We start from the raw sequence: 20,783 nt of genomic DNA, 5'->3' as shown, positions 1-20,783 counted from the left end.
GGGAGAGAGAGAGACACAGAGAGAGAATATCCCAACTAGGCTCCACACTGCCAGCATGGAGCCCGATGCGGGGCTCGAACTCACAAACTGTGAGACTAATGACCTGAGCCAAAATCTATAGTCAGATGTTTAACCAGCTGAACCACTCAGGTGTCTCAGTGTTAAATCTAGTTCCTATTCATGGAACATCAGTGATTTGTGGAAGCACAATTTGAGAAGCACTGCTTAGAAAGATGAATGTGTTGCCTCTAGACTGCAGCATATCCAAAGCTTATCCAATTAAAAGGCACTTTCCCCAGCGAGTTTTGGATGAAACTGCTTTCTGGTGACACCTGCGTGTGTGGTGATGTTTGCCAGTAATTCCTTTGGCATGTTTCCATTTCCCCTTTGCAGGAGTTGGGCATGAGCAACGTCGAGCGATGCAAAGGGTTCTCGGCACATCTGATGAAGGTGCTTATCCAACAGCGGCGCTCCCTGACCACGCTGACTGAGCAGTGGATCCTCCTCAGGTATTCACGAACTAGTTAGTTGGGTTTGTGGCATGAATTAGGAACAATTGTGTGAGTCTGCTCTCAATTTGGAAATGAACTTTTGAGACCCAGAGAAGCAGATGGGGTTTCTCTTGGCTCTTCCCCTTGATTTTGGTGATGTGCTTCTGCCCTGTGGTTGTGGCAGCACCTCTTGGGAGAATGGGCCCTGGGAGATGAGTTCGGGGGCTGAATTAGATAAAATTGCCATGGCTGAAGTACACCTTGGTCTGGAGAGAGGGGGTTTGTGGTTGACAGTCCATCAGATTGCGTGACAGGGTTGTGTGTATGGTATTGTAGCATCTGTCTCTGGGCATAGATTAGATTTGAGACTGCTTCAGTTCATGGGGGGTTTTGGACCACAGAGTTGCAATTTGCTGAGCCATGCATGGAGGTTCCTCAGTGGAATTAAATATTTAAAAGACGAGGACAGTTAGGAAGCCTGTCATCATTTTTTGAATGGATTCTTGGCTGAGAGGTAGTATTTCCAGATTGTAATCACTTTGGCCGCAACCATTTTCTGTTGTACGCATAATGGTTTATCTAACAAAGTATACCACGTTTACTAGATTTTTTTTTTTTTTTTAAGTAATGGTTGAAATCACTGCAGTGACTTGACTGTTAGATGGGAAAAAGCTGTAAGGGGGTAGGTGATAAGCAGTGAGTTTTGACACTTGTGTAAGACTGAAGACACTTGTTTTCGGTCTTTAGAAGGTTGTGTTTAAGTACTTCAAAGGGCGTTTAACAGTCTTAACCATGGGGGTTCTCTCCTTGATTATGTGAAAAAGCCCATACTTTGTTCAGAAACAAATGAAGTTATTGTTAAAAACAACATGGCGATGCAGTTTAAGGTGCCACATGATTTCTCCATGGGTTTCTCTGCACAGGAACCTCCTTGGCTGTGTGCAGGAGATTCATGGCAGGCTGACTGAGCCGCTGGTCTACCCGGTGGCCTTCCCCCCTCAGGATGGTGTGCAGCAGTGGACAGAAAGGCTGCAGCATCTGGCCATGCAGAGCCAGATCCTGCTTGAGCAGCTCTCCTTGCTCCTCCAGTGCTGCCCCAGTGCAGGGCCAACTCCAGGCCACGGTGGTGCCCAGGTACAGGGTCAGCCTTCTGCCCCCTACCCAGAAGGACCAGAGCTCACCAACGGCCAGCTTTCTGGAGCCATACAGGACCTCATCCCATCAGAACTGAGTTGCCCATCCCCACTACCTCGAAATCAGCTGCCCTCTGGTTGCTGGATGCGGAAACAGGACGAGCTTTGGCAACAGTCAACTGCAAGATTAACAGAGATGCTGAAAACCATTAAAACAGTGAAAGCTGGTGTTGACAAAATCAGGCAGCAGTCTTGTGAGACTCTCTTTCATTCTTGGTGAGTATGGCTATGTCTGTACTGTCCCTCTTTGTGCTTGGGTGCTTGCTCAGAGTTTGGTAAGGGGATAAAATGATGAAAGGTTATTTTATTTCAATTCTGTTTCTCTGTGGACCTTCATAGTGCTTTGTAGCGTATGTCTAGCTGTTACTCTTGAGGTACGGTGAATTCTCCCCTGCTCACATTTTAGTGGATGGAAGGAGCGGGGTGTGTGTGTGTGTGTGTTTATGGTAGCCCCTTCTTCTCAACATTGTTGAATTTCTGTTGTTGCAGGAAAGATTTTGAAGTTTGTTCTTCTGGGCTGAGTTGTCTGTCCCAGGTGTCAGTTCATTTGCAAGGACTAGAGTCCTTGTTCATTATTCCCAGGATACAAGTTGAGCAAACAGACCAACAAATGGCATTAGTTGAGAGCCTGGACTATTTAAGAGGAGAAATCAATAAAGCCACAGATGACTTTACTTCCTGGAAGACACATCTACTTGCTTCAGGAAGCCAAAGTGGTAAGACTGTCTGTCACTCAGTAAGGGAGTCAAAGCCTGGTGTAGGAGTGATGTCTTACAGATTTAAATCTAGACTATCCTAAAGACACATTATGTTTTGTTCCAGACATATCTGTCCAGGGTTCTAAGGCAGATAGGTGTGGTTGGAACCCCTAGCTCTTAGCTCTTTCTGCCTCATTTCTCTTTTTTCTTAAAGTTTATTTATTTATTTTGAGAGAGAGAAAGGAAGAGAGAGACAATCCCGAACAGGCTCCACACTGTCAGTGCAGAGCCCCATGTAGGGCTCGAACTCGTGAATCATGAGATCATGACCTGAGCCAAAATCCAGAGTCGGAGTCGACCATCTGAGCCACCCAGGCACCTCTCTGCTTCATTTCTTTGAGTACCTTGCCTTTGAGTTGATCATGTCACTTTGTAGCACACATGTAGGGAGGCAGCACGGGCTCACTCGCTGTTAGCAGACAGTTCTTTCTGAGACTGGAAAGCTGAGGGCTGATATTTGGACTAAATTGGTGGTTATATACAGCATCTTAACTATTTTCGTATTTTTGGCATTCTTCTAGCAGAACTTTCAATAAAAGATGATAAACTTGTAATTCATCTCAGCAAGGAATGTGTCTCATTCATCTTTGTATTCAGCACAGTTTGACACTGTGGCTCACTCGTAGTAGGTGGTTAACAGGTGGCTGTTTTGTAAAAATAACAAGTGAGGATTGTTAATGATTTCTAGAGGCACTGGAGCAAATGATTGGGTTTTTTGTTTGTTTTACACCTTCTTACTTACTAGGAAACCAAATGTTAGATGAAGGGTTTGTGGAAGATTTTTCAGAACAGGTGGAAACTGCCATCCGGGCCATCCTTTGTGCCATCCAGAACTTAGCAGAAAGAAACCGTAAAAAGACAGAGGAGAACACTGACCAAAGCAGACCACAAGAAGAGGATGGTATGTCTGAAATCAAGCAAAAGCTATTTTTCTACTTGATTTAATTTTTAAATTTATTTTTCTGGCTAAATATTTTAAAAAAATTTTTTTTTTTGTTTATTATTTATTTTTGAGAGAAAGAGACAGAGCACGAGTGGGGAGGGGCAGAGAGAGGGAGACACAGAATCTGAAGCAGGTTCCAGGCTCTGAGCTGTCAGCACAGACCCCGATGCAGGGCTCGAATCCACAAACCACAAGATCAAGACCAAGCCAAAGTCGGGCTCTCAACCGACTGAGCCACCCAGACGCCCCTTTGTGGCTAAATATTTAAGGACAGATATTGGGAATGATGAGTGCATGAATGGAGATGAAAAGGGTTTATTTTGTGTTACTCATCATGTCTTCCTTTTCTGTGAATGAAAGGGGCAGCAGGCTTGGAGGGACTGCAATCAGGACATCTAACAAAACTGTTAGAGGATGATTTGTGGGCCGACGTGAGCACTCTGCATGTGCAGAGAATCATTTCTGCTGTCTCTGAGCTGTTGGAGAGGCTGAAATCGTACGGTGAAGATGGCACAGCAGCAAAACACACGGTAACCAGCAGTGCTTCAGAAGCTTCTTGCCATCCAGAGTGGGTTTCACTTTGCTCCATGTAGGTGCTCCCAAAGCAGACCTTTGGGGGCAAAAATCACTCAAAATTTGTTTTCTTTATGCAGGTAAACATGACTGACAAACTGTGAAAAGCTTAGGGCTTGCTAGCTAAGGGTTATAGTTTTAAGATGCATAGATGCAAAAAAAATGCTAGCAACCCAGAGTATCTGTCATCTTGGGGATTCTTTCATACCCTAACCACATGTTTTCCTGGGTGTTTGATGTTAATGGTGGATGTTGCTGCCATCAGCTAATGAATCTCCACACTCTGCAAATATCTTTCCCTTCACAACAAGCTAGCAAAGGGGGAGGTTGCCACCTCCATAATATTCCAGAGAAGCAACTTATTTTGTAGGACATTGTAAGTCTGTAGCACTGACTCCAGTGCCAACTTTGATTCTGAATAGAATTCGTTTATAAACATCTTATTCAAAAAAAAAAAAAAACTGTACACTTTATTAAGTAAATGGATTGTAAGTGACAGAATTTAAAGTGTACTTTTGTGAAGGTTTGTGTGAAGACGGAAGAAATAGTAGAGGCGTGCGTGCGTGTGTGTAAGAGAGAAAATATACATAAAACTTACCATCAGTGGCATTTAGTGCATTCACAACATTGTGCAATGAGTGTTGCTGTTTAGTTCCAGAACATTTTTATTACCGGGAAAACCCAGCACCCATTACATAGTGTGAGCAGGCCTTGTGATCTTTTGCCCGCAGTTCTTCAGCCAATCCTGCTGCTTGTTGGTGTGTCTGGTGCCCATGCTCTCCAGGTACTCAGACCTCGTCCTCTTCTTCCTGACCATGTCTTTGGCAACTCACCGTAGCACTGCAAAGCTGCTCTCTGTTCTTGCCCAGGTCTTTACAGAGCTCGCCCAGGAGGTAAGGACTGTTCATGTGAAGCACCCTGGTGCAGCCAGTACCAAATACTCGGTAGCCATTAAGTGCTTGCTTTCACAGGCTTTTATTTAGGACATTCACAAACAGCTGGAGGTCATTTGCTCTCCCTGTGGATTTTTTAGGGCTTTGTCCAGCACCCTTTCGCTATGCCTGTTTCCACTAAGGTCTTGGAACCTGCAGATCCCCCACTGATGAAATCCCTAAACTCCAGAGGCTATCCTTAACCTTAGTCTCCTTGTTTGTAAAATGAGATCTGCCCACACTCCTTAGCATTTTTGTGAGAACTACCTTCAATTGAATGTACTTTTTATTTTGATTTCCTTAGTATTCTAAGATTTTCTCCAAATCTAAGTACAATACTCGTAAGAGTCACTTGAAGATAGGAATTTACAAATTAAAGATGGGCTTTAGGCTTCTTATAAATAGTCAAGAGTTCTTAATTCTGGTTAACTGGAGTATTAGAAAGGGTTTAAAAATGGAAGACAAGCCCATGCAGTGTATGTAGAGGACGAATGTGTGTATTTGTTGAGTAATAAATAAATGAATGTCTTATTTGCTCCTTCTGTCTGATGGGCACTGAGCCAGTCTCACATCTCATCACTCCTTGGAAAATATACCATATGCAAAAGAGCGGTAGGACAGTGTATGGTGAGCATACCCTGAGATTTGGGTCAGTTCTATTTGTCCACTTGTGCTGTTGCTCTTGTCTGACAGGTTTTAGAATGACTTTGGCCTGTGTTTTGGAGTGGGGTGTGGGGGTTTTAATATAAGCAAAGTGTTGGGAGCCCTTCCGCTATTCCAGATGTAGCTACTGTGAGTGATGTGCCCTGCAGAAGGACCTCTGAATCTCCGCCTGGTACAGTCATGTTCTGCCTGTACCTGAACCTATTTTAAATGTTTATTTATTTTTGAGACAGAGCATGAGCAGGGGAGGGACACAGAGAGAGAGGGAGACACAGAATATGAAGCAGGCTCCAGGCTCTGAGCTGTCAACACAGAGCCCGATGTGGGGCTTGAACTCACCACAAGATCATGATCTAAGCCGAAGTCGGGCCCTTAACTAAGTCACCCAGGTCCCCCTCAGTCAGCTTTCTTTTTTTTTTTTTTTTTTAAACATTTTTTTTTCAACGTTTATTTATTTTTGGGACAGAGAGAGACAGAGCATGAACAGGGGAGGGGCAGAGAGAGAGGGAGACACAGAATCGGAAACAGGCTCCAGGCTCTGAGCCATCAGCCCAGAGCCCGACGCGGGGCTCGAACTCACAGACCGCGAGATCGTGACCTGGCTGAATTCGGACACTTAACCGACTGCGCCACCCAGGCGCCCACCCTCAGTCAGCTTTCTAAGAATACATGTCCTGATAGTGAGTTTGCCTTTCTACGTTTTTAAGTATCCAGATTGTATTCATATCCTTTCTGAGTAGTCCTGAGGGAAATTGAAAGTAGGTTAGACTCAGTGCTAAGATAATAGATCTATGTCATAATTATAACACTTAATCCATGGAAAGCTGTTTCTTTGTAACTGAGTCACAATCGGTATTTGCAGGTTTGGGATCTTAATTCTTTGTTAGTTGGCAGCTTATTTTTTAATACATTTCCATCCTCAGATTGACAGCTTGATAGCTTGTTGATAAAATTCCTGATTGAGAACCACTAGTTTTGTCTATGGCCATACCACCCTGAACTCTCCCGATCTCATCTGATCTTGGAAGCTAAACAGGGTCGGGCCTGGTTAGTACTTGGATGGGAGAGAGCCACTATTTTCTTCTACTTGTTTTTCTATTTATTTTTGTCCCACATGCTAGCAGTTGATTTTTCTTTCCAAACTATTTTCCAACACAAAACAGTTTTGTTAACACTTGATGAGTGTTTCTGTGTCTGACCTGTTCTTGACTCTAGCCCCTATACTGTGCCAGCCAGGTGCCTTGGCAGAAAACAGCTGAGGCTAGATGTAGCACCTACCCCAGGAATGATAGATTTAGCTCAAGAGTTGAAGGAGGGGCATATTCTTTTTATATTAAAACTAACATTTTACTTGAGAAGCACCATACCAAATTTTCTTCAATTTTTGAAGTAAAAATGAAACCTTTTGTGGCATCTGTTTCAAGTTGCTGAACCTCCAGGGTTACATGTCTTGTCTCCCTCCTCTTTCTCCTCTTAGTCTTACTGATTTGAGAAGCAAATAAAGAATGACAAAATCCCTTTGGGATTTAGACACTGAGAGGCTCTACCCTTGCTCAATGACTTACTCCTAGGTGCTGTCCAAGTATAATTCATTAAGAGTTTTGTCTTGCCAAATGAAAAATTACCACACACTAAAAGGCCTCTACAGAGTCAAAACCTGATATGTTAAATCTGATGTCAAGCTTTGAAACTGCATAATAACTGTTATCGAGGAGGAAAACAATGTCAAAAGTTTACTGTATATATTCCCATCAGATTTAAAATATTGAGCTAAAAAAAGCTAACAATTTTTTTTTTTTTTTTTTGTATCAGGACTAGAAATCCTTTTTTTTTTGTTTTTGTTTTTGTTTTGTTGTTTTAATTGCTTTTGTACTTAACTGTTAACTGTTTTATTTTTAAGGGATTTTGCCTGCCCAAAGAATTCATGGAAGATTCAGCAGGAGAGGGAGCAACTGAGTTCCATGACTATGAGGGAGGTGGAATTGGGGAAGGCGAGGGCATGAAGGATGTGAGTGACCAGATTGAAAATGAAGAACAGGTATGTTTTCATATGTGTGAAATACACATACAGTTTACAGAAGCTCACCCCCATTTCCCTTTGTTTTCAATATTAAATTTTACACATCAATGTTTTTACTAAGTAATGGTTTCAATCTGTGATCCATGGAACCCTAAGAATACTAAAGCTTTAGGGAGTCAGGTATAAATAAGCCTAGAGAACAAGGAACTTTGCAGCTCAGTCATTAGTTATGGCTATAATTTGAAAGGGAAATGATTGAGGTGCCTGGGTGGCTCAGTTGGTTAAGTGTCCGACTTCAGCTCAGGTCACGATCTCGCGGTCTGTGAGTTTGAGCCCCGTGTCGGGCTCTGGGCTGATGGCTCAGAGCCTGGAGCCTGCTTCCGATTCTGTCTCCCTCTCTCCCTGTCCCTCCCCCATTCATGCTCTGTCTCTCTCTGTCTCAAAAATAAATAAACGTTAAAAAAAATTTTTTTTTTAAAAGAAAGGGAAATGATTTAAACTTTTGGTGTTTATTTAATTTTTTTTAATGTTTATTCATTTTTGAGAGAAAAAAGAGCATGAATGGGGGGCAGAGAGAGAAAGGGAGACACAGAATCTGAAGCAGGCTCTGAGCTGTTAGCATAGCCCAATGCAGGGCTTGAACCCATGAACTGCAAGATCATGACCTGAGCCAAAGTCGGATGTTTAACCAACTGAGTTACTCAGGCACCCCATTAAATTCTCTTATTTTAAATGGGGAGGTCTTTGTTGATGATTTTCTGAAGTGTTTTTGGTAGTGGTTCATTTAAAGATAAAAACCATGGCTATTTTAAGTGACCACTGCATTAAGTAATAATGCCATTGTTTACTCTTAATAGGTTTTATTGTATGTCTTTAAGACCCATTGAAATTTTAATCTATATCCTCTTTTGGTTGGAATGAAGAATGTTTTTGAAATAGATGGCTTGGGCTAAGATTTATCCAGAGGACAAATGAGTGCCAATTCATAGGGGCACTTGTATCCCAATGTTTATAGCAGCATTTTCAACAATAGCCGAATTATGGAAAGAGCCTAAATGTCCATCAACTGATGAATGGATAAAGAAGATGACGTTTATATATACAATGGAATACTACTTGGCAATGAAAAAGAATGAAATCCTGGCATTTGCAACAACATGGATGGGAATGGAGGGTATTATGCTAAGTGAAATAAGTCAGAGAAAGATACCATGTGTTTTCACTCATATGTGGAACTCAAGAAACTTAACAGAAGACCATGGGGGAACGGAAGGGGGAGAATAATTTCAAACAGAGAGTGAGGTAAACTGTAAGAGACTCTTAAATACAGAGAACAAACTGAGGGTGGAAGAGGGAGTGGTGCAGGGAAGAGGGAAAAATGGGTGATGGACATTGAGAAGGGCACTTGTGGGGTTGAGCACTGGGTGTTGTATGTAAGCAATGCATCATGAGAATCTATCCCCAAAACCAAGAGCACACTGTATATGCTGTATGTTAGCTAACTTGACAATAAATTATATTAAAAAATTAAAAATTAAAAAATAAAAATGTTTTACTAGAAAAAAATTAAAAATAAAGCCAAGGGGCACTTGGGTAACGAAAAAACGGTGTGTGTGTGTGTGTGTGTGTGTGTGTGTGTGTGTGTGTGTGTGTGTGTTGAGAGAGTGTGAGCAGGGGAAGGACAGAGAGGGAGAGAACTCCAAGCAGGCTCTGCATTTTCAGTGCAAAGCCTGATGTGGAGCTCGATCCCATGAACTGTGAGATCTGAAATCAAGAGTCAGATGCCCAATGGCCTGAGCCACCCAGACACCCCTGTTGGCTTTTTAAAATGCGTGTCTCATTTGGCAGTGATTTTTTTTTTTTAACGTATTATTATTATTAGTCATTTAGATTTATCAACTGTGACTTGAAGAATAAGAGATAATGGAATTTCTTTTTAGCGCCTATATTCTAAGTCTAAAGCAGACCATAAATTTTTATTTAAGGTGTGGTTATAACTATTAGAAATAAAGGACCAAACCAATTCAAACTTACTCTCATCCTTAGAAGGGAAGAGTGGGAAAAAAAGCCAAAAGTGTGGTAGAGCTCTTTTTTTAATTTTTTAATTTTTTTTAACGTTTTATTTATTTTCGAGACAGAGAGAGACACAGCATGAACAGGGGAGGGCAGAGAGAGAGGGAGACACAGAATCGAAGCAGGCTCCAGGCCCTGAGCCATCAGCCCCGAGCCCAACGCGCGGCTCCAACTCACGGACCGCGAGATCGTGACCCGAGCTGAAGTCAGATGCTTAACCGACTGAGCCACCCAGGCGCCCCAAGCTCTTTTAATGCATAATATATTTTTTTTATTTGCCTTTTCTCTATTTCTCAAATTTAACTTTGTCAAAAGTACTTTTCTCATAGGAAAATATTAAAGCCAAAAAAAAAAAAAAGAAAATAGAAAAGTGCAATCCAATGTGAAAAATATTGAGATAAAAGCTATCAGAACAATTTGGCAGTATCTCATAGATTTTGAATTGTGTGTATTCTTTGACCTAGGAATTCCATGTTTCCTGATAGAAATGTTAATGTTTTTTACTCAAGTATGTTCACTATACTATTATTTATAATGGTAAAAATTATAAAAGAATCCAAATATTTATCAGAGGGAATTATTTAAATTATGTTACCATCCATGCAGAATAGCATTATAAGTTAGAATGAGGTAGATTTATATGTATCAGCATAGAAATATATCTAAGAGACATTTTTTGAGTTAAAAAAGAAAAGTAGAATGCCAGCTTGTGAAGCAATGATCCATTTTTGTTTAAAAAGATATTGGGAGGCAGATATTGCTACAGATTGCCTTTATTACTAAATGCTTATTGGTGTATTCATGGTTAAAAAGATGCACCAGAATGTCACTGATGCTGATTTCTTTGGGAGGAGGATGGTGGTGCCATGGGAAACTAACTCTTTCTGTTTTGCTTAAAATTCTTTTAATGGGATTTTATTATTTTTGTATTTTAAAAAAGCATTTTTAAAAATCCAACCATAATGAAAGAACAGTCATGAATCTTTGGCCCAAATATCACCTAGAGTATATAGAAATATATAGTTTAAGGGTAAGTGGACAAAATTACATTGAGTTACTGTCTATGAGAGACTAAAGTGATAAAAATATTAGAGATAGGGGGAATACAATAAGAATGAATTTTTATCCTTAAGAATTCATATTTTTTGAGACTGCATATTCTTGTTAAATCTGGATTTTTTTAACAATTCACATGAAAAAGAACAACAAAATTCTGTGTTCTCTAATCACAGCGCAGCAAAACTGGAAATTATAGACATATTAAAGCAAACTAGAAATTGTTTGTGGTTGTCTCTGTTGGTTCTCTTTTTTTCTCTCCCCAGAGATAACTTTATACCATTAATGTTGGCATTTAGGTATTTCTATCTTATTTAGAGCTAAATAAACATTAGCAAAGTTATAACGTTTATGTTTTCTATAATACTTTTTGATATAGGCAGAAGATACACTTCAGAAAGGCCAAGAAAAGGATAAAGAGGATCCCGACTCAAAACCAGACATTAAGGGCGAGGATAATGCCATTGAGATGTCAGAAGACTTTGATGGGAAAATGCATGATGGGGAACTTGAAAAAGGTTTGAGATTATCACTTCATTCTTGTTTTTAAAAAATACTTTATCTAGGAAATTACATTTTCCCAATAAGGAGCCTATTATCTTTTTTAGCAAGTTTATTACTCTGCATAACTGCAGATGAAAACATCAGCTATATGCATGTTTCATCACTGTCTCCATGGAGGCAGAAGTCTATAGTCCATTCTGGAGATTCTTCTGAGCAAACTGAGACATTGACTGGTATTTTGGCTGCCTCATGCACTATGTGCAGTGACTTCCCCTTCAGGGAACCTTGAAGGAACAAGGAGAGATGTCTCTAACAGAGCTTGGCTTAAAAGTAGATTGTTCAGGGGAGCCTGGGTGGCTCAGTTGGTTGAGCCAACTTCGGCTCAGGTCATGATCTTGCAGTTTGTGAGTTCGAGCCCCACATCAGGCTCTGTGCTGACAGCTCAGAGCCTGGAGCCTGCTTCAGATTCTGTGTCTCCTTCTCTCTGCCCCTCCGATGCTCACGCTCTGTCTCTCAAAAATAAATAAACATTAAAAAATTTAAAAAAAATTCCTCCTTAAAAAAAAACTTATATTAAAAAAAAGTAAATTGTTCAGGGTAGTTTCTTAAAAAATCTTTTTAAAAATTATAAAAATAGTAGACATTTGTGACAGATGATTTGGAACAAAAGTTCAGGAGTAAAATATCTATATCTACATTTGTAAAATAGTTATCTATACACACACCATAAATAGTTCTATAGTCAGCTTTTTTCATTTAACATATAAACGTTCCCCTGTCATTACAATTTGCTTGAGAATATGATTTCTTATAGCACATTGTCATCTGTTGTGTTTATACCATAATTCAGTTCTTACCCCTAAATTTCTATCCAGAGCTTAATTTGAGATAATTGTGTCTTCTTCTAAGTGAAGATCTTGCAGAAATGAAAATTGACCTTAGAGTAGAAAAGCATATGCTTGCCTAAGCAGCATAAGAATATAACCTTTGTCACAGTAGACTGAGCAAAAACAATTGCAAAAAATTATGATTGAGTTAGATGTGTGATTTTAAAAGATGGTCAAAATAGAAGTGTAGAGTATGTTGGAGATGGGGAGGAACCTTGGACATCATTTCACAGACAAGAAACCAAAGCCCAGTAAAGTTGCTGAGTCTCATAATGATGAATATCCTCCCCACCCCCCCAGCACCAGAAGTAGACATCCTGACAGCTGTTCCATCACCCTTCTGTTTATTAATATCACACATTACAGACTTCTTTTTTCCTTCAAAAAGTTTGCAAAACACAGTAGGACTGCTTCAGGAGATCTAAAGGCATCTGTGTGTACAGTGTTCTGTAAATGCAAGCAGTAAATCTCAGGTGGGGCACTTGCCAGGTGGTGGGTCCATGCCTCTTCTGCACATGGCCCAGTCAGTTCGGGGATTTGCCTAACCTCAGTGCCTTCCCTTACAGAAGAGGATGATGGGAAATCAGACAGTGAGGGCGGAGACCTGGATAAACAGATGGGCGATCTGAATGGTGAGGAAGCTGACAAACTTGATGAGAGGCTTTGGGGTGATGACGATGATGAGGAAGATGAGGAAGAAGACAGTAAAACTGAAGAAACAGGACCAGGAATGGATGAGGTAATTAAAAGATTCTCCCCACCCTGTAGTCCCCAGCTTGAGAGGAGACCTTCTTCCAACCAGCTACCACTCCCTGTCATTTACTGCTCTTCCTTTTCTGCCTTTTTTTCTTTCATCCATCCTTCTTTTTTTTTCTTTTTTTTTTTTTTTTTTCTGTCTTAATTGAACTCACAGCTAAAAGAATGGTCTGACCTGGGCCATTCCATGTGTAATGGAGGAGGGAAATTAAGGAGACTGTGCAAATGCTCTGATTCTGCTGTTGGCCACTGAACCTCCCCAGCTCTCTGCTTAGGAGAAATCAGGGCTGGGTGTGACACTGCAGCAGCACAGTGTGACCCACCCCACTGTTCACACACCTGCTAATACTGCTACCATCTGGATGAAGCCACAATGTTCTTTCCAGGTCATGGAGGACACCCTGTTAGCTGGATATTTCCAGAGGATAAGCTCAACAGACAGAGATTGTACATGTCTAAGAGCTAGTTTAGGTAGAATCAACTTCCGTGAAAGCGGTTTCTTAGATTGAGAGTAATGATTTTGTTTTTTCTGCCTCTGATATTTAGGAAGATTGTGGACTTGTTGCCAAAGACGACAACTTGGATGCTGGGAAGTCAAACAGAGATAAAAACCGAGATAAGGAAGAAAAGGAAGAAGCAGAAGTTGCTGATGATAGACAAGGCCAAGACAAAATTAATGAACAAATAGATGAGGTAATGAGGATTTGAAACCAGTCTGCTCCTGATTCAAGGTCAGGGCTCACAGCTCCTGGGAGTCTCAAGACATTTTTTTCCCCCTATTCATCATTTTCCCATTGCCTCATAAAAGAACATGTTACAAAGTCTCTCAACAGGACATAAAATATCGAACTATTGGTTACTAATGAGGTTGTCTTGATTCTGTTTGGGCTCATGCTGGAGTTTGGAAGCTAAGTTCTGTGATTCTTTTCTGTATATCTTCTCATAAATTTCTGTTTCATCTTGAAATTAAGTAACACAGTACCTCTTATCAGTGGAGAACCTGCACAGTAAGTGAGGTTTGAAAATCCAACATGAAAATTCTAGAAACATCAGTAAAATTCTAACATGTGGGAGAAATTTTAGGGAAGAGATCTTATATTCTCTTAGCGTAAGTGCTTAGAGCTAATTATTTGCAAATGCTACTTTTTTAAAAAAAGTTAATTTTTTCCTGTTCTCTCCATTGTCAAAGAGGGAATATGATGAGAATGAGGTGGATCCTTACCATGGCAATCAGGAAGAGCTGCCAGAACCTGAGGCCTTGGACCTTCCAGATGACTTGAACCTGGATAGTGAAGACAAGAATGGTAGTGAGGACACAGACCAGGAAGAAGGAGGTGTGTCTTTCAAAACCTAAAGAGACCAGTTCAACTCACTGAAAATGAGCAATAACCTATTTCTTCAGGCCATATTATGGCCAAGTCATAAATCGTGTCTGGTCAGCCCAATTCCAATTTGAGAAAATTGTTTGCTTTTTTTCTATAATCTTTCTCACCTGACTAGACTTAAAGCTTAATCTGAGAAGAATTAAAGTAAACTACCTGGTGTTTGTCATTAATTTACCCTCCTGTCCTGTGTTCTAGTACTATAGAATCCGGGCGGTGCTTCATTTCCCCACAGCTGTCTCCTGATGGCCTGCCTTATGGGGTGATGTGAACACTGCAGTCTGGGTATATCCAGGCCTCTTACAGAGCCTTGTTACAGCTTTCTTAGGGAAATGATTGTTTCAGTTAATGATTGCTGTGCTTATGTTGTGTGTTTAGTTTGGAATATGAAGTCATTTTAGTGGGGTATGAAATTCAATAATTAAAAGAAATCACATGGCACTTGACAATAATCTGCCTGTCACCCATTGTTCAGTTTGAGTGACTTCCCTAGGGAGAGCTGTCTCATATTGGAAGCATTATATAGTGCCCCGTAACAGAAGGTCCCCAATCATGGTGGGTATCCAGACAAAAATATGAGCTAGCCTTACTGTGCTTCATAATGAATCAGTTACCTATTTAGAAGACCCATTAAAAAATTTTTTAAACGCCATATTGTTGGGGGGGGAGGGCGGGGCGGGCACCTGGGTGGCTCAGTTGGTTGAGCATCTGACTTCATTTCAGCTCAGGTCATGATCCCAGGGTTGTGGGATCAAGCCCTGCTTGTGTTCCATGCTGAGTGTGGAGCCTGCTTAAGATTCTCTCTCTCCCTCTGCCCCTGTCCGTGTTCATCCATGCTCTCTCTCTCAAAAAAACAAAAACACAAAACAAAACAAAAAAACCCCACACCTTATTGGAACCAAATTAGCAAGTTACAAAAGAATAAGAAGTATCATTTATGTAAAAACTTAATACAATACTATATATTATTAATGGGTACATCAAATGTAGGAAAACATCAGAATAAAACACAACTTCAGGTTATGGTGACTTCAGGTTAGGAAGGGCAAACACCTCCAGAATCCAGATAGTTGTACCCAGAATCATTTGTTTCTTAAAAACAAGTGGCAGAAGGGGCGCATGGGTGGCTCAGTTGGTTGGGTGTCTGACTTCGGCTCAGGTCATGATCTCTCAGTTTGTGAGTTTGAGCACCGCATCAGGCTCTGTGCTGTCAGCTTGGAGCCTGGAGCCCACTTCAGATTCTGTCTCTTTCTCTCTCTCTGCCCCTTCCCTGCTTATTCTCTGTCTCTCTCTCTCTCTCTCAAAACTAAGTAAACAAATTTTTTTAAGTCACAGAAGTTTGGTACATATATGGCAAAATGTTCACATCTATTAAATCTAGTAGGTGAGTATATGGGTCTTTTTATTTTATTTGGTTTTGCTTATTTTATAATATTTATTTTTGAGAGAGAGACACACAGATAGCATGAGTTGGGGGTGCAGCAGAGAGAGAGAGTGAGACACAGAGTCCAAAACAGGTTCCAGGCTCTGAGCTGTCAGCAAAGAACCTGATGCGGGGCTCAAACGCACGAAACGTGAGATCATGACCTGAGCCGGAGTCAGACACCCAACCAACTGAGCCACCCAGGTGCCCTGGCTCTTAAGATTTTAAAATGCATTTTCCATGTTTAAAGTATTTAGTAATTAAAAAACAATAAATTAGTGAACTATTTAACCAGAATCATTTGGTTGAAGATTTGATAGAGGCTTTCCTCATGCTAAGAACAAGTCTTCACTCTTTGAATCTCTAGCTTACTTTTTTTTTTTTTCTTCATCTTCATATAACTTTATTATAGAAGGAAAAGAAAATCTCCCAAAATCTATAAAGGCCAAACTTCTTACATTAAATTCTAGTTGACTTTTTAAGCACTGAGTAAGTTGTTGCTTCAGAGGTCATTTCATTACCATATAATTTTACAATCTGACTTCAACCTTAAATTCAACAAGTAAGCCAGCATGAAATTAAGAAAATTAAAGAATTATTTGCTAACAAAGTGACTGTGATTCTGAAGTGTCCAAAGTATAGGAATGTTCTCTTAATAAATAAAACCTTTCCAAATAAGATTGTTTCCATTGAATGTATGTTGTACTTTCTATTTATGATAAAGAAGGATGTCTACCAGTTATTCCCAAGGATAATGTCATTTCCTATTTTTGGTCTAAAATGTCCCTATTGTGGCAGCTCTCAGGATTTTTTAGAGAGTTTGTTAATGGAATGCACCATCCAAACAACTCTATGTATGTAAAATATTAAGTATGGTTTAGAGCAGGTGTGGACTAAACTTTTTCTGTAGAGTCAGGTAATAAATATGTCAGATTTTACAGGCCATAAACTGAGACAGGGGTTGCAAAAACTCTACTCTGCTGTTGTAGTAGTGTGAAAGCAGCCATAGACAATACAGAATGGGTGGAGTAAACACATAAGGAAATAGATATGGCTGTATTCCAGTAAAACTTTATTTACAGAAATATGTCAGCCAGATTTGGCTCTTTAGGACATAGTTTGCCAGTTCCTGGCTTGAGACTAATAAACACTTGTGTTAACTCCATCCCATGTTAAATCATGTTAAATTTGGTGTTCTTTCTTTTTGTTGTTATGTATCCAGAAGATAATCCCTTGGAAATTAAAGAAAAGCCAATGGATACTGAAGAAGCAGGTCCTGAAGCTGAGGAAATAAAGGAACAGACCGAGGCTGACCACAGTGAAGGTCAGGGTCAACCTGAACCTGAAGAAGGCCCCAGTGAAGATGATAAGGGTGAGGGAGAAGAAGAGATGGACACAGGAGCTGATGACCAAGATAAAGACACTGCTGAACATCCTGAAGAAAACTCAGACGATGAGCGTCAGTCTCTGGAGGACAAGGACAAGGAAGCCAATGAGGAAAGTGCAAACAATGACGTTCCTGTTGACCAAGGTCTCCAGCCCCAGGTATTGTAAGGTCTTTGGCTTGTCTCATGTTAAAAGTAATAGTGAGGAAGGGGCGCCCGGTTGGCTCAGTTGGTTAAGTGTCCAACTTCAGCTCAGGTCATGATCTCGCAGTTCATGAGTTCAAGCCCCACATTGGGCTCTGTGCTGGTGGTGCAGAGCCTGCTTGGGATTCTCTGTGTCTCTCTGTCCCTTCCCCACTTGCCCTCTTTCTCAAAATAAATAAATAAACTTAAACTTAAAATAAAAAAATAGTGTGGGGGAGAGTTTACCTTATTCTGATCAGAATCTTTTAGGATACTTCTCTATCACCAGGTGGTGCTGCTGAGCAGCTTTGTTTCTGTTTAAGACCCTTTCTGGCCATTACCCTCCCTGCAGTCTCCCCATGGTGAGCAGTGGGGCATCTGCCAGTTGTAGTGGTCCCCTACCTCATATTCTTCCCCAGCACATTTTAATGTGGTGTTTGCTTACCCTGCAGAAGCAGGAAGAAGAAGAAGAAGGGAGCGGGGAGAACTCTGACACAGAGGAGCAGGTGCCAGAGGCCACGGAAAGGGAAGAACACGATTCCTGTGGGCAGACCGGGATGGAGAGTGTGCAGAGTGCACAGGCTGTGGAGCTGGCTGGGGCCGCGCCCGAAAAGGAGCAGGGAAAGGAGGTGATAGGCCCTTACTGCTTCTGCCAGCTGCCTCTATTGGGGGGTGGGGTGGGGTGGGGTCTCTGTTCCCTGTGTGAAATCACGACCCATTTAGCTGTAGTTGGTTTATGTGTAATTTTGTTTTGTTGTTGACATCTAAAAGATCATTTCTCATTCTTTGGGAAATGATCGGATACCTGATTTTATATGCCTCTCAGAACAAACCCTAGAATATTTGCTACACTGTATTTAAGTATTGTGCTTAATGAGAGAAAGCTATTAAACTCATAGTTCTTTGTGGGAGAACAGGTTCATGTTAATTTTTAGAAAGCTCCCAAGGAAAGAAAGGTTGCATTTAGACTTCATATAGTAATAGGCCTCAAATAGTGTTTCCTTTTTCCTTGCTGTTCACCAGGCTCTAAAAGTTGTAACTTAAAAAGCAAAAGCACCTCTTTATTTCTTGAGCCAGAGTGATATGCTCTGTATGGCCACAGTCCAGGTGACTGGCATGCTGTGGAAAGAGCACTGACAGAGGACCTGCTCTGGTGACTCTCAACAGCTCCTTAAGCTTCATTGAGCCCAGTTCTCTCACCAGTAATAACACCTGTTTATACTTCTTGTGCCCCCCTCCACCACGTTTATTGAGCACCCATTAGGTGATGCTAAGCATTTTCATTAGTTCAGGTCCTCACAGTAGTCCTGTAAGATAGCTGGTTAGTGTTCTTACAACGTTCTCCATTTTGTATTTGAGTTAAGCTGCAGTAAAGTGAAATGACAATCTCAAGGGTATACAGCTGGTTGATGGCAGAGTCTGGTTTCTAGTCGAGGTCTGTCCTGCCTTCAGAGTAAGCCATTACAATCCTGGAAACAAGGAACTAATCAGCCTTACATAGCGAAGTCACTCAAGAGGGTAACATATCTGGATATAGATGCTCCTGTTTTTGCCCACAGGCCAGGCCTTAGTCATGGCTCAGCTCTGGACCAGGGAGGCAGGTATATCATGTGACTCTGAGAGGAGAATAACAGAGAAGCTATGCGAACTACAGCCCAGTAAGCAGGTGTTTGTATAGCATCTTCCACCCTCACTCTCTCATGGCTTGGATTTCACAGGAGCACGGGAGTGGAGCTGCAGATGCAAACCAGGCAGAAGGCCACCAGTCCAACTTCATTGCTCGATTGGCTTCCCAGAAACAGACCAGGAAGGACACACAGGTCTCTATCACTCTTCAGCGAAACTTAGGTGAAGGCTGCATCTGGAAAGGATGCGCTAAGTGTAGTGGTTTTTTTAAAAAAAGCCACGTTCCCAGGCTTTGCCGTCTCACCAAACCTGATGATAGCCTCAGCAAGCAGATCAGGACCGTGGGGCTTTCCCATTGGAACCTGGGGCTTCTTCCCCATGTGGGTGCATGTACACACACACACACACACACACACACACACACTCCTCCTTATTCCTGTTATGCAGCCTAAGAGCCAGTTGTTGGGTGCTGTTGCCTAGGACTAGCCAGTCTTTTTTCCACCGTCATTACTCTTCTGTGTTTTAAAAATTAGGTTTTTTAAAACATGGTATAATTCATGTACATGATTTATGAAATTCATATATAAAAACAGTCCCCTAAAAAGCTTCCATCTTATTCCTGTTTTCAAGTCACCCAAGAGTAAATTGGTGCTACCAGTTTTATTTTAAAGATATTTTTGCATATGTAACATATTTCAGATACAAAGTATATCATAGACATTATCCTGAATTTGTGTATAGATACATGACCATTCTTCTTAACTGGCTCATTGAATTCTATTTTTGTATGGCTGTACGTAATTTAGTTAACCAGCCCCCTGTGGATAGACATTAGTTTTTTTGCCATTACAGACAAACCTCTAATGAATTTCCTCATATTTCCCACAGAGTTTCAAGAGGAAACCTGGACAGGCTGACAATGAACGCTCCATGGGTGATCACAATGAGCGAGTGCATAAGCGGCTGAGGACTGTGGATATGGAGAGCCACACTGAGCAGGGGCCAGCCCAGCCCCACGCCCAGGTGGAGGACGCAGATGCATTTGAGCACATTAAACAAGGCAGTGACCCTTATGATGCACAGACGTATGGTATGGTTCAGGGAAGGCTTCTCCTTTGTTCACTGAGCTCTCTGAGAGTTTATGCTGTATTACTGTGTGCCCAGCAGATGAACAAATCCATCTTAGGGATGGGAAACGGCTTTTTAAAATGTTTTCTCCCTAGTTCGAATTATGTGGGAGTACAGTTTGTTTTTGGTATAAAGGTATCTGTAGACAAGTGCAGGTTTCGGGGTCTGGCGTAAGTCTTTTATATATCCTTGATAACAGCTGCCCGCATCCAAACCTAGTGCTTATCTCTGGGTTTCTGAGACGTGGACATTTCTTCATAGTCACAGTGAGGTCACTTCCTGCAATGGCAGGAGCTGTGAACTAGAAATGTGTTTTTCTTATAAGTGAAAAGGAAAAAAAACTCCACATAAGAAGGGAGTGGTCAGTCATTACTCAGTCTCCTTTTTTAGTTCTCTTGGTGACTTCTTAATATTTCATTCCTAGTATATAAACTCATATAGATAATATTTATCTTTGAGCACAGTTTTAGAAATGATTGCTCTATCATGAATTACCTTTTTTCTCTGTCTTCACTTTTTAGAAAAATCAAGCAGTAATAATAATTTGCTACCATGAATTGAGCTCTTACTTTGTACCAAACACTGTACTGAGCCTTTGCTGCATGATCATGGAATTTTTACAATAATCTTAAGATCTACGATATTTCCATTTTATAGATGAGCACACTGAGGCCAGACAAATTTAAGAACTTGTCCAAGATCACAGTGCTTGTCTTCAGCGTTGGTCTTTCTGTGTCCTGTGTTATACTCTTACTCATTACAATATCTCCACTCATAACTTGGTAAAGGAGGATAATTCCATTAGTT

At 41.0% G+C, this 20,783-nt stretch overlaps 1 protein-coding gene across 1 annotated transcript in view; it reads left to right on the top strand.

The window, feature by feature from the left end:
* Positions 1-20,783, top strand: part of MDN1 (midasin AAA ATPase 1) — a 175,121-nt gene that overhangs the window by 142,485 nt on the left and 11,853 nt on the right. Inside the window, exons 78-92 of the mRNA XM_045057836.1 lie at positions 394-509; positions 1,415-1,900; positions 2,174-2,400; positions 3,188-3,343; positions 3,746-3,915; positions 4,690-4,851; positions 7,454-7,591; positions 11,082-11,220; positions 12,660-12,832; positions 13,396-13,542; positions 14,039-14,183; positions 16,877-17,199; positions 17,675-17,851; positions 18,941-19,042; positions 19,737-19,938. Coding sequence (XP_044913771.1) covers positions 394-509; positions 1,415-1,900; positions 2,174-2,400; positions 3,188-3,343; positions 3,746-3,915; positions 4,690-4,851; positions 7,454-7,591; positions 11,082-11,220; positions 12,660-12,832; positions 13,396-13,542; positions 14,039-14,183; positions 16,877-17,199; positions 17,675-17,851; positions 18,941-19,042; positions 19,737-19,938 — 2,863 coding nt within the window. The remainder of the gene's footprint in view (positions 1-393; positions 510-1,414; positions 1,901-2,173; positions 2,401-3,187; positions 3,344-3,745; positions 3,916-4,689; positions 4,852-7,453; positions 7,592-11,081; positions 11,221-12,659; positions 12,833-13,395; positions 13,543-14,038; positions 14,184-16,876; positions 17,200-17,674; positions 17,852-18,940; positions 19,043-19,736; positions 19,939-20,783) is intronic.

The sequence above is a fragment of the Felis catus genome, chromosome B2 (assembly GCF_018350175.1).
Source record: "Felis catus isolate Fca126 chromosome B2, F.catus_Fca126_mat1.0, whole genome shotgun sequence".
NCBI lineage: Eukaryota > Metazoa > Chordata > Mammalia > Carnivora > Felidae > Felis > Felis catus.
Note: the sequence above shows the minus strand (reverse complement) of the source record. Positions and strands in the feature narration are given on the sequence as shown.